General features: G+C 41.8%; 1 protein-coding gene across 3 annotated transcripts in view; it reads left to right on the plus strand.

Moving 5' to 3' along the window:
• Nucleotides 1–14,049, plus strand: part of snx19b (sorting nexin 19b) — a 116,636-nt gene that overhangs the window by 40,400 nt on the left and 62,187 nt on the right. For 2 of the 3 annotated variants that reach the window (XR_009656848.1, XM_060943746.1), the window contains exon 9: nucleotides 11,644–11,773. Coding sequence is in view for 2 of the 3 variants with exons in the window: in XM_060943746.1 (XP_060799729.1) it covers nucleotides 11,644–11,773 (130 nt within the window). In the remaining variant the exon portion in view is untranslated. The remainder of the gene's footprint in view (nucleotides 1–11,643; nucleotides 11,774–14,049) is intronic. The other variant, XM_060943747.1, reaches the window with a different exon arrangement.

Raw genomic sequence — 14,049 nt, forward strand, 5'->3', positions numbered from 1 at the left:
GTGTATATGTGTGTATTTATTTATTTATTTATTTATGATGTCGTTGTGCTTTTAATTATGCTTATTAATTATTTAAAATTGTTGAAACAAGGTTGAAGGTAACGTTGAGCGTATAACCTCCAATCATTTCCACAGACTGGGCCTATAGGCTCAGGATGAGGGCTGTGGTCAACGCTCTCGCTTCCACTTGAATGGCAAAACGTTCCTCGGGGGAGAGCAATTTTAGGGATTTGAAGCGTGGGGAGAGGAAGGTTGCAATCTTGTGTGTCTGGATGATGCTGAACTTTTCCTTCAGTAGCTTCTCTGCACAAGATCTAATGTGTCGCATATAGCTGGGGTCACTGTATTGGGGCTCACAGTGCGCTATGAGTCTGTGATGCCACAGTAGTACTTTGTTTGTTTGTTTGTTTGTTTGTTTGTTTGTTTATGGTGGGATAACTGTCACCCTCCATGTCCTCTGAAGTGACTCTGAAGGGGGCCAAAAACTCAGTGTTGTCAGGCCCTCCACCTGTATCCCCTCCATATGGTGCTCTTGTCTTTTGTTGATCAGTAGCTCCTGTATCTCCCGGTGCTGTTTGGCGATGGAGGAGAGCATCGCAGCTTTACTGTTCCATCTGGTCTCGCACTCCTGGATGATGGTGCAAGGGAGGCTGAGTGTGCTGCCTGACTTTTTTTCAAATAAGTGACCAGATGTTTGCACTGGGTGACTTGATCTGTCACCTCTCGCATGAATGTGGGCACATCTTTATCATCGAAGGCATGTTTTAGGACTGTATTTATTACATGCGCTGCGTACGGAATCCATGCGTAGTTTTTTAGCGCAGCTTTGATGTTAGGGCCCTGATCACTCTCAAAAACCACTTTGGACAGTTTGTCGGCTGATATGCCCACCTCCAATAGCTCCTTACTGATTTGATCATGGATGTTTATCGCTGTCTTTCTGACCGAGCTGTCAAATTCCAGAGGGGAAATTACTCTGCTTGTGAGAGACCAATTCTCATCAACGAAATGGCACGTCAGCACGGTGTAAGACCTCATACTCTGACTATCTGTCCACATATTGGTAGTGATACCAATGCCGCTGTCTAGAGCTTTGTTCATCTGTTGGCAGAGCTTTGCCTTTTTTTTTTTTTTTGCATGACCCTTTGCTCTGTCACAGATGGTTTGTCTGTGAGGTATGAGAGAATCAGCTTCCACTGCTCCATAATGTGCGCCAATATTTATTAGCCCCTGTGCCAAACGGCTGAACCCCTTTCCAGACACTATATCAAATGGGCGTAGATCAGTGCAGCAGAAATCTACAAAATCATCTACTAGTTTGGATTTAGCGGCAAGTGGCAATTTGCCCTTCAGGAATGATATCAAGGGCTGCTGGGTAGATGGACCTTGCCTGGAGGAAGATCCAGCTGGCCCCGGGCATGAATGTCGACTCAGGTTGGATGTCCCTGTCTTGTGACCGTCATTTGTAGAGTGCATTGCATTTGAAGCAGCTGACGTAATCCGTTACTGTATCATCGGATAGCACAAGCTGCCCAAATCTCTCCCAGACTTTACTTTTTTGGTCTACTTTTTTAATTACCTTGGCATCACCAGCTTTAAGCTTCTGTCTTATTAGCTCAGCCATATTTGTTTGTTGAAGAAACCGTCAAGTTTTGGCGGTGTAAACAAAAGCGGTACGGATATCAGTAAGGGGAAAACTATATTCTAAAATGATGAACGACTAAAATGCAAACACAGTTTTATGGAAAATATAAAATTAGGCCTAATGCCAGACCATAACTATATTTAAAAGTTACAAGGTGATGATAGTTCACTATTACACCACTGTTTGCTACACCACTGTTTCCCATTGTGAACTGCTGTTTAGAGCGTACAAAAAACATTAAATTTTTTGCCATATGTTGATCTTAATGAAAATATCACTCTCTTCCTCTGTGAACTTGTGTGAGAGGGCGAGAGAGAGGGAAACAAATATATTGCCTAATTATATCCTGTTTTACTCATTTATTGCACTTTGTTGTAAAAGACAGATATAGGATAAGTGTTAGGAGAGGCGTGACAGGCTATTATTTTCGCTATACAAATGATTGATAGGAGACTGAAGGCGGACGTCCACTGGACATGTAGGCTATGCGGCGCAACGCGACTAAAAAAAAAAATTAGAACTCCATTGTTTTTAACGGAACAAAGCCCACTGGAAACGTCAATTGCGAGTCTGCTGCAGAGGTTTAGAAAACTGTTCTAAAACCTGCGTGTCAAGCCCATAGAAATGGCTTGGTTTTCCAACAAATTTGTGTATATTTGCCATTTCCGACCATTTAGGCTGAAGCTAATAATACCGTTTATTTTAAATAATACTTTTCTTCCCTTAGCAGCTGTTACCATTGGTAAACAAAAGTAACTAATGCAATATCAATGATCTAGCTCATGTTTGGCTGATAAAAATGGTGATTTTAACTGCATAGTAACGTTCACAAAGCCAATGTCTATCTTAATAGCATTAAAACAATGTGTTTCTGTCTTTGTTATTGCCTTAAAGTAGTGCTAAATTGTCATTTTGCTACGTTTTGATGGCAGCACTGTGAATGGAAATATCAGAACGTTAGATGCATTCCATAGCCGCTATCTGAAGCGCGGTGTCCAGTGGGCGCCAGCCTTTATGGGCGGGAGATGCAGTCTCTTACGTGCGGCCTGCATGCATGTGAGACAGAGCAGGGAAGAGATGGGGAGAACATTTTCTCACACACCAATGAACTGATGCATAACTCAAATAGGTAAAATGATTGAGATTTTGACCCAACCCGCCCGCAACCCGCGTTTTCCTCCTAAAAAAACAACCCGGACCGCCCGACCCATGGGTCGACCCGCGCAACACTAGTACCGCAGGGTACAGACCTGCTCGCCAGCCAATCAAAGCGCAAGATTTGCACCACGAAAAAAATAAAAATAAAAAATAAATAAAATTGTGTCCTTTTCGATAAAACTGACAAAATAGGGAAAAAAATTCACGACTTTTCCACTGTATGTATGGGCACCATGTCTTTTGCAATAAACATCGCGATAGCATCTGTGATTGCCTTCCACCGCACCCCATTCTTATCATCAGGCACACAGTTCGAAAATGCGTCCGGGACGGTTGCTTAGTTTACTGTGGATGGTGCGCTCGTGCTGCGGCTGTTTTCATTCTGCTGGGAGCAGCACTTCTCCCACTCTGCTGCATGCTTCTGTTTAAGGTGTTCCTTTGGAAGCAACCGTTTTCAAACACACCTTACAACGAGGACTTGTTTGGTCTGCGTCCACCGCAAAACCGAACCAATTCCAGATCATGGAGGAAGTTTCTTTCTTGGGCATAAGTTGCGGCTTTCCCCCAATTGCTGCCATGTTTTTTGTGTGTGTCTATGGCAGGCGTGCGGGAGGAGGGCTATAGTGTCAGTGCCTGATCCGTCCCTGCTGCCCGATCCGTTCTGCACATGCGCAGACGGGAGCGTCGGTGGCGGAGGTTAAAACTGAGAGAAAAACGATTTTCATAAAAACACATTGTCCTTAACTGTAAATTCAAATTAATTGATAAAATCGATTTATTGCCCAGCTCTTTTATATAAAAAAATTTAAATTTTTTTTTAATATAAAATCCAGCCTCTGGGGGTGCATAAGCGTACTCTTGTTGCCGGTCCCAAGCCCGGATAAATTGGAGAGGGTTGTGTCAGGAATAGCATCTGACGTAAAACTGTGCTAAATCCAACATGCGGAATGAAAAGAGAAATACCATACCGGATCGGTCAGGGCCCGGGTTAACAACGACCGCTTCTGGTACTGTTGGTCAACAGGATGCCGGTGGAAAGTGTGCTACTGTTGCGCCAAAACGGAGAAGGAGAAAGAGAGGGAGGAGGTGTGTTAGGAGAGCGCATGAAAGATGGAAGGGAAGGAGCTTAGAATTGACGGTAGGAACACTGAATGTGGGAACATTGACTGGCAGAGCGAGAGAGTTAGCAGGTCTGATGGAAAGAAGCAAGTTGGACATTTTGTGTGTGCAGGAGACGAGGTGGGAAGGAAGCAAGCCAAAAACATTGGAGATGGATGCAAGTTATTTTATTATGGAGTCGATGGAAAGAGAAATGGTGTTGGTATTGTTTTGAGGGGAGAGTTGGTCAACAGTGTGATTTGCTGTGAAGAGGGTGTCAGAGTGATAGGCATGAAGTTGGAGATTCAAGGAGTGGTAATCAATGTTGTGTGTGCGTACGCCCCACAGGTTGGATGTGAGAATGAAGAGAGTGTCTTTCTGGGAAAAGATGGATGAAGTGGTAGAAAGTATACTGAGGGAGGAGCACGTGCTGATGGGAGCAGATTTCAATGGACATGTTGGTGAGGGAAACCGAGGAGATGACGACATGATGGGCAGATATGGTGTAAGAGAGAGAAATGTGGAAGGGCAAATGGTGGTTGATTTTTCAAAGAGGATGAATTTGGCAATAGTCAGTACATACTTCGAGAAGAAAGAGCAGCACAGGGTGACGTTTAAGAGTGGAGGAAGATCTACACAGGTGGACTACATACTCTGCAGAAGGGGTAACCTGAAGGAGATTGGAGACTAAAGTGATTGCAGGGGAGAGTGTAGCTAGACAACATCACGTGGTCGTGTGCAGGATGAGCTTGAAAGCAAAAAAGAGGAAGCGTGAAATAGTGGCGCTGAAGATTAAGTGGTGGAAAATAAGAGGTTGAACATCAGAAGGAGTTTAAGGAAGAAATGTGATGAGCATTGAGTGGTAATGGAAGTCTGCCAGAAGATTGGAATACTACTGCTGTACTAGTAAGAGAGGCAGCAAGGAAGGTGCTAGGGTAGTCATCGGGAAGGAGGAAGGAAGACAAGGAGACATGGTGGTGGAACAAAGTGCAGGAAATTTATAAAAGAGGCTAGCAAAGAAGAATTGGGATGATCAGAGAGACGAGGAAAGCAGGCGGTTATACAGAGAGACGAGACAGAAGGCAAAAAGAGCGGTAGCGAAGGTGAAAGCAGATGCATACCAGGAGTTGTACAAAAGACTGGAGACCAAAGAAGGAGAGAAAGACCTGTACAGACTAGCTAGGCAGAGAAACAGGGAAGCGAGGGATGTACAGCAGGTAAGAGTGATGAAAGATGGAAATGTGCTGACAAAGAGAGTGTATTAAGAAGGTGGAAAGAGTACTATGAGGAGAATCCAAGAGAAAAAAGGTCAGATTCGTTGGAGACAGCAAATCAGGAAGCAGAGTTGGTTAGTAAGGATGAGGTGAGGGCAGCCATGAAAAGAATGAAGATTGGGAAAGCATTCGGACCAGATGGTATCCCGATTGAGGCTTGGAGATGTTTGGGTGAAATGGCTGTGGAGTTCCTAACGAGATTGTTTAATAAGATCCTAGAGAATGAGAAAATGCCAAATGAATGGAGAAAGTGTGTGCTAGTCCCAATATACAAAAATAAGGGGGATGTACAGAGCTGCAGTAATTACAGAGGAATAAAATTGATGAGCCACACCGTGAAGCTATGGGAAAGGGTATTGGAGGTGAGATTGAGAAGAGAGGTAGCAATCTGTGAACAGTAGTACGGGTTTATGCCAAGGAAGAGCACGTCGGATGCAATTTTTGCTTTAAGAATGTTAATGGAGAAGTACAGGGAAGGCCAGAGGAAAGCTACATTGTGTGTTTGTAGACCTGGAGAAGGCATACGATAGAGTGCTGAGAGATGAGTTATGGTATTGTATGAGAAAGAGTGGAGTGAATGAGAAGTATATTAGAGTGGTGCAAGACATGTATGAGAACAGTGAAACAGCAGTGAGGTGTGCAGTTGGACCAACTGAATGGTTCAAGGTGAAGGTGGGACTCCATCAAGGATCTGCTTTGAATCCTTTCTTGTTTGCCATCGTGATGGATAGCTTGATGGACAAAGTGAGGCAAGAGTCACCATGGAACATGATGTTTGTGGATGATATTGTGATATGTGGTGAAAGTAGAAAGGAGGTTGAGCTGGGTTTGGAGAGATGGAGGTATGCATTGGAATGAAGAGGAATGAAGGTGAGTAGTAGCAAAACAGAATACATGTGCATCAATGAGAATGGGGATGAGAGTGTAGTGAAGATACAAGGAGTAGACATAAAGAAAGTTGGTGAATTCAAGTACCTGGTGTCAACTGTGCAGGAAAATGGGGGCTGCGATAGTGAGGTGAGAAAGAGAGTGCAGGCAGGGTGGAGCAGTTGGAGAAGTATTTCGGGAGTCATTTGTGATAGGAAAGTCCCAGCAAAAGTGAAAGGTAAGATGATGTACAGTATAAGACAGTAGTGAGACCAGCTGTGATGTATGGATTTGGAGACCATACCCTTAACGAAGAGACAGGAGGCAAAGTTGGAGGTGGCGGAGTTGAGGATGTTAAGGTTTACGATGGGAGTGACAAGGTTGGACAGGATAAGGAACGAGCACATCAGAGGGACAGCACATGTGGAGAGCTTGGGAATTAAGCTAAGAGAGATGAGACTGAGATGGTATGGGCACATCCTGAGAAGAGATGCAGAGCATGTGGGAAGGAAAATGCTGAGGAGGGAGCTGCCAGGCAAACGAAAATGAGGAAGGCCAAAGAGAAGATACATGGATGTGGTGAGAGAAGGCAGGTGTGGTAGAGAAGGATGCGGAAGACAGGGAGCGATGGAGATGAAAGATCCGCTGTGGTGACCCTTAATCGGGAGCAGCCAAAAGAAGATAAATAAAATTATACTAGTGCATCTCAAAAAATTAGAATATTGTGAAAAAGTTCAATATTTTCCATCAGTTATTTAAGAAAGTGAAAATGTTATATATTATAGACTCATTACACATAAACTAAAATGTTTCAAGCATTTTTCTATTTTAATTTTAATCAGTATGGCATACAGTACAAAAATATTAAAAAACCCATCTCAGAATATTAGAATATTTCATTTCGAGTTTGAGTAAAACAGTATAAACACAGTGCATCTCTCGGTCTAGTTCAGTACACACAACCACAATCATGGGGAAGACTGCTGACTTGACTGTTGTCCAGAAGATGATCACTGATGCCCTCTACAAGGAGGGTAAGCCACAAAAGGTCATTGCTGAAAAAGGTGGCTGGAAAAGGTGCACAAACAACAGGGATGGCCGCAGTCTTGAGAGGATTGTCAAGAAAAGTTGATTCAAGAACTTGGGAGAGTTTCGCAAGGAGTGGACTGAGGCTGGTGTCAGTGTATCAAGACCCATCACGAACAGACATCTTCAAGAAAGGGGATACAACTTTCACATTCCTAATATCAAGCTACTCCTGAGCCAGAGACAATGTCAGAAGTGTCTTATCTGGGCTAAGGAGAGAAAGAAATGGACTGTTGCTCAGTGGTCCAAAGTCCTCTTTTCAGATAAAAGTACATTTTGCATTTAATTTGGAAATCACAGTTCTAGAGTCTGGAGGAAGAGTGGAGAGGCACAGAATCCAAGGTGTTTGAAGCCCAGTGTGAAGTTTCCACAGTCTGTGATGATTTGGGGTGCCATGTCATCTGCTGGTGTTGGTCCACTGTATTTTATCAAGTCCAAAGTCAACACAGCCATCTACCAGGAGATTTTAGAGCACTTCATGCTTCCATCTGCTGATGAGCTTTTTGGAGATGCTGATTTCCTTTTCCAGCAGGACTTAGCACCTACCCGCAGTGCCAAAACTACTACCAAATGGTTTGCTGACCATGATATTACTGTGTTTGATTGGCCAGCCAACTTGCCTGACCTGAACCCCATAGAGAATCTATGGGGTATTGTCAAGAGGAAGATGAGAAACACCCGACCCAAAAATACAGATACGCTGAAGGCCACTATCAAAGCAACCTGGTCTTCAATAACACCTCAGCAGTGCCACAGACTGATCACCTCCATGTCACACCGCATTGATGCAGTAATTCATGGTAAAGGAGCCCAAACCAAGTATTGAGTGTATAAATGAATATACTTTTCAGAAGTTGGACATTTCTATATTGTAAATCCTTTTTTTTGATTGATCTTAGGGAATGTTCTAATAATTTGAGATACTGGATTTCTGATTTTCATGATCTATAAGCCATAATCAAAATTAAAGCAAAAAAGGCTTTAAATATTTCACTTTACATGTAATGAATATAGAATATATGAAAGTTTACCTTTTTGAATTAAATTATAAAAAAAGGAACTTTTTTCATGGTATTCTAATTTTTTGAGATGCACTAGTGTGTGTGTGTGTGTATATATATATTAGTCTACTACTAGGCTATCAGCTCATATACAGTGAGTAGAGAAAAACAAAATGGAGGAGTGTGTTGCTGAACCAACCGAGGGCGAAATAAAAAGTACTTGAAAACAAAACCCAAAAAAAAATAAAAAGCAACAAAATGTGGAATAAAAGTATTTGATGGTAAGAATGTATCTATTTTTATTTTTCAAGAATTATTGTAGCATTTTCACAAATTGCTACTGTCATTTCACCGGTTTGTTTACGTTCTAAGCAGAAATTTTGTTGGATGGTTTGTATTAAGGTTTTTTTTTTTAATTTATTAACTTTGCAAAAAAAAAAAGTATGTATTTTGCCAGGTGGTGACTAGTGGCCCTTTTCCACTACCCTTTTTCAGCTCACTTCAGCTCGCTTCAGCTCACTTCAGCCCGACACGGCTCGCGTTTCGACTACCAAAAACCAGCACGACTCAGCTCGTTTCAGCCCTGCTTAGCCCCTAAAACTCGCACCGTTTTGGAGTGGGGCTGAAGCGAGCCAAACCGTGCCGACTGAGGTTGGGGGCGTGAGCAGACACTCCCCTGTGCACTGATTGGTGAGGAGGCGTGTCCTCACATGCCCACACACGCCCCGCGAGCGCGCTGGGATCTGTAAACACCGCAAACCCGGAAGAAGAATAATTACGAATTACGAGAATTTCTGAAGCCTTATGCGCCTCGCCTCATCTATACGCTCTTGCCAGTATCTGTTGGCGTTGTAGGTGACAACAAGCCACAGCACCAAGACCAGCAACACTAACGACTCCATGTCCTCCATGTTTATTGTTTACTATTCGGGTCGTGAGACTACCGCTTAAAAGCTCACTGAATCAGAGACATACAGAGCATCGTGGACGAGTTCGCGGAGCGCAAGGCTCGTCGTATGCCCTTCAAATAATGCGCGCAGTAGGCTATTGATGTTTTATTATGAGCCATGTACAGTATGTCGCCTAATGTTTTTTTGTTTCTGAGTTACATGTTCGTTTGAAGGACTTAATGTGCACCCCGGAGTGTTGAAATTGGTAAACACAGTGCATTCAGTGAGGTTTGCACCGCCCTCCTTTTATTTCTGACTCTTCCTGTCACCGTTGCAACCTCTGAGCGCTCATTCGTATGCCCTTCAAATAATGTGCGCTATTGATGTTTTATTATGAGCCATGTACAGTATCCTAATGTTTTTTGTTTCTGAGTTACATGTTCGTTTGAAGGACTTGATGTACTAAATAACATATAGTTGCACCCGGTAGTTTTGAAATTGGTAAACGCCGCAGTTGCGGACATTTTGTAGCCTAAAATGATGTTATGATGAGCTTTAATAAAGGGCCCGGTCATTTGCCCCGCCCCCAGCCCGGCTCTGACTTGTTCCGCCACTGTCACTGATGTCACTGTTTGCGCTGCTTAACGACATCACCTGACGTCCACCCACTTTCGCTAACTCCACCCAATGTGTCCACCCACTTCCAGCCAGCACGGTTCAGCGCGGTTGTAGTCGAAATGCAACTCCAACAGCCCCGCTCAGCTCGACTCGGCACGGCACGGCTCAGCCGCGTTTGTAGTGGAAAAGCGGCATAGGGTTACTCGTCACCACCTGACAAACTTCCGAAATTTCCACATGCTTTTTTTTTTTTTGCTTATGTGACCTAGTTTGGGGAGCTGACTCATGCGCTTAGGGTACAGATAGTCCTGGGTTTTGCTGCTGATCTGTGTCATGCTAAGCTATTGAAAAAGCACTAATTGAAAACTTACAAACCTATTAAAAGATAATGACCAGTGCACCGAATAAAATGTCTCGAGAATGTTGCAAAGTAGGGTATACCTAATAAATCATTTGCTGAATGTATGTTTACAATAGACAGAAGAATATACCCTTTGTAAATAGTGGTTGAAATTGATTAAACAAAACATAAGTTTTACATTTAAGTAATTAAAATGTTTTCAGGGCACCTTTTCTTTTATAAGTCACATTTACACTGTTGTGTGATTGACTCTTTCAGTGCAGGTGCGGGAACCATTTGTGGACTGTAGATTTCGTGATTTTTTTTTTTTTTTTTTTTTGTTGAATTTATACTTGCTTGAAGGTGTTAAGTGTGGAATTTTAAGGGTAGAAAAGTATTAGTTGTGTAGTAGCTTTTGGAGAAAAGTTACAAAGCTTTATCTTTCCTCTAGAGGGCAGCACATCCACACGTGAATGAGGAGTGGTGTTTAAAATGTGTGGAGATAGAGTTCTTTATTATCTTTGTTACCAAACTTCGTTTGGGCGGAGGATATAGAAACGGGGTCCGTCCGTCTGGTCAGGTTTTCATTTCCGGGCTATATCTTTAAAACTACTGAAGATATCTTCAGGAAACTTTGTATACATATCAAGCAACATGTGAACTGGTGCCTTTTTGCTATTTTGGATTTTTGAAAAAAAAAAGTATTTTTCAAATTTTTACATAGAAACTAAATCAAAAAATCTATTTTTTAAGAGTAATGTTTGTTTCGGGAGCATATATCCAAAACTATTCATGATACGGATTTGAAACTTGGTATGCATGTTAAGGTGATGTAGATGTGCCTTTTCATACTAAGAAATTTGAGAAATTTTAATTTTTCATGTTTCCATGGAAACAATTTCAGACTTGGTCTCTCAGGTTAGTCTTGGGGGTAGGTTTTGTTTCCGGAGCAAAACTTGAAAACTGAGTGATATGGTCTTGAAAGTTGGTATATGTGTTGATTAAGTAATGTGCCTTTTGATACTAAGAAATGTGAGAAGTTTTAATTTTTTAGCTCACCTGGACCAAAGGTCCGGTGGGCTTATGCCATGGGCTGCTGAGGTCAGTGTAAAGAGGTAGGGTTGGTTTCCTGCAGCAGAACTCAAAAAATGTGACAAATAATATCTTGAAACTTGGTATATAGGGCAGAGGATATAGATGACTGCCTTCTTGTTTTACTTGCCTTTATTTATTTGAAGAAAAATTGTAAATACATGTTTTAAAATGAAACTTTCCTCCTAGTTTAGTAGGGATGCACTATTCCAAGTATTAATATCAGACTAATGTTGGCCTGAAACACTGGCTTTTAAGATTGGATGTCATATACTTTCTACATTAGATCCAGTGATCGTCGATAAATTTTTAATATCACCGTTTTGCTGTATGTATGTATTTATTTATTTATTTAATAAATAAAGCTTGTACTGAAGGAATTCAAAGCACAGGGCATCCTTTCGGCACTGTTGCACTTATTTAAACGAAAAGTTAGGAATAACCTTGAAGTCCTGAAACTGCTATTATATTGAAAACACCCATTAGATATAATAATTTTTAAAGCAGTTATGATTGGCACATTTCCAGAAGTAAAGTGTATTTTATACATCTCTAATTACTGTTGCTTGTCCAGCAGGGGAGACTGTACTTGCTGACGTGGCTCTGAACATCCTGTGTCTGCTGATGAAGGACCAGTGGAGTTGGCTGTGCACGGAAAATATCCAGAGGAGCATCAGACTGCTATTTGGGACCCTCATTGAGCGGTATGCAACATAACAATAACACTGCAGGGAATGTTTGCTCAGTATGAGTCATTTTGTCATAGGTGATTTATGCTCATGTAAAAAACAAACAGAATTGGTCTAGCAAATTTCCTGGAACACTATAGGCTTAGATACACTTTTAGTAGTACAAAAGTGCAAGCTTTTGATTTGTTTTATTAATTACAAACTGCTGTTATGGTTTTCAGTACCTAAAACAGGTAGCTGAAAAGTAGCAAGTAATTTTCTTGATATTTATTTTATTTAGAATGATCACAGAAATTTCTTCACTTCTGGTTATTATTTGAGCTGCTTGACCACACTAATAGATTAATATATTTTTTTCTGAATATTTGAAGCATTAATGTATTCCTTGGTGTTAGCCACATAATTCATATTTGTACAAGATTTATTTAAAGTTTATGGGTCAATTTGTTAAAAATACTTTTAATAAGCTTTATTTTCATATAGTTTGCACGTACATTCCAGTCCATAAATATTTGGACATTGGTACGAGTTATTGCTATTTTAGCATTCTATCACCGTATATAGAGGTTGAAATCAAATAATGAATCTTTCCACATTTCCCCATTACCTTTTGCAATTGTATGTGCATTGTCTATACACCCCTGTTGAAAATGAAAATTTTTGTGAAACAAAATAATGAATGAAAAATGAAACAAGATCATTCATGCTAGATTTTTTTTCCCAATCTTATGTGATTTTATAGAAGCCAGTAAAATTCAAGTGGAAAACAAAACATTTTGGGGTGAGAAAAAAACTGAGTAACCTGGTTGAATAAGTATGCACACCCCTTAACTTATACTTTGTTAAATCACCTTTAGCACATTGTGATTTGACAATTTTATGCCACTGTTTCTTCCAAAAATGTTCCAGATCTATCATAGTGGAAGGGTCTCTCCAGTGCACTGACCTCTTCAAATCTCATCTCATTATCTCTAGCCGCTTTATCCTGTTCTACAGGGTCGCAGGCAAGCTGGAGCCTATCCCAGCTGACTACGGGCGAAAGGCGGGGTACACCCTGGACAAGTCGCCAGGTCATCACAGGGTTGACACCTATGACGCAGACAACCATTCACACTTGCATTCACACCTATGGTCAATTTAGAGCCACTAGTTAACCTAACCTGCATGTCTTTGGACCAGGGCTCTACAGTGCGCACATTTCACTCGCATTTGTGAGCGAATTTTTCGGCATGCGAACGATGAAAAAAAAACGCGCATTTGTGCGAGGGCTTCTTGCGGCCGACAATTTAGGTAAGCACAGACACGACGAGTTTAACATTCTAAAATGTATCAAACGTTAAACTGCAAAGTATGTAAATCCAGCGCTGGATAGCCTTCCTAATATTTTTTTACACTAGAGACAAGAAAATTACATCAATGTGTTCATCAGAGCCTTGTAGTGCTCAATGTGAAAGATTTTTGTGAATATCTCCTTCCGTTTTCGTGTAAATCCCCGTTGTTTGGAGGGAGCACTCTGAGAAAATCCTTCACTTTCTGTGTGCCACTCTGTGTCTCTGCTCTCAGCGCGCGGGTGGGGGAGGGGCTGCGCTCTCTCTCTCTCTCTCTCTCTCTCTCTCTCTCTCTCTCTCACACACACACACACGAGGGAGGGGCTGCTCCCTCTCAGAGAGACACATGCTTGTAGCCTCATGGCAGTGTAACGAGTAACGGCCTATATTGTTGTGTGTGTGTGTGTGTGTTCAGTGTTGTGTACGTGCGCGTGTGTGTGTTCTGCCTGCGCCTTGCTCCCTGTCTGTAGTTGCGTGCATTGCCTCTGTCTTGCACTGCGGTGGTTCCCACGGTAGCTGGGGGGGGGAGTGAAAAAGTTACTTTTTTTTTTTTTTTTTTTGCAGTTCTGCCATGCTAGTGCGTTTTACCGGGACATGAGATTTCAGCATTTTTATTCTTCTCGGTCTGTGGCTTGAATAAGTTTAGGCTACTGAATAACACTTTCAGTTAAAGTTGAGTCTGGTGCTTTTGTGCTGACGCTACAATAGCCTACTATCACAATAAATATCCCCCGTAACATTTCCCGTTTTCTACTCATCTTTCTGTGATTGCCCCTCTTTCCCACGGTTGTATGTTGTGGGTGTGGCATTAGGTGGGAAAAGTGCTTTTTAGGGATTCATCAGATCATTCAACTGAGAGATGACTGAGAGCTGGTTCGGACCGAGCTGAGAAATATATTCGCTATGCAGAGAATAACGGTGTTTTTTAAAAGCAATGATGGTGGAATCAAGAATAAAAGAATG

Source organism: Neoarius graeffei, chromosome 17, assembly GCF_027579695.1.
Source record: "Neoarius graeffei isolate fNeoGra1 chromosome 17, fNeoGra1.pri, whole genome shotgun sequence".
In the NCBI taxonomy this organism is placed as follows: domain Eukaryota; kingdom Metazoa; phylum Chordata; class Actinopteri; order Siluriformes; family Ariidae; genus Neoarius; species Neoarius graeffei.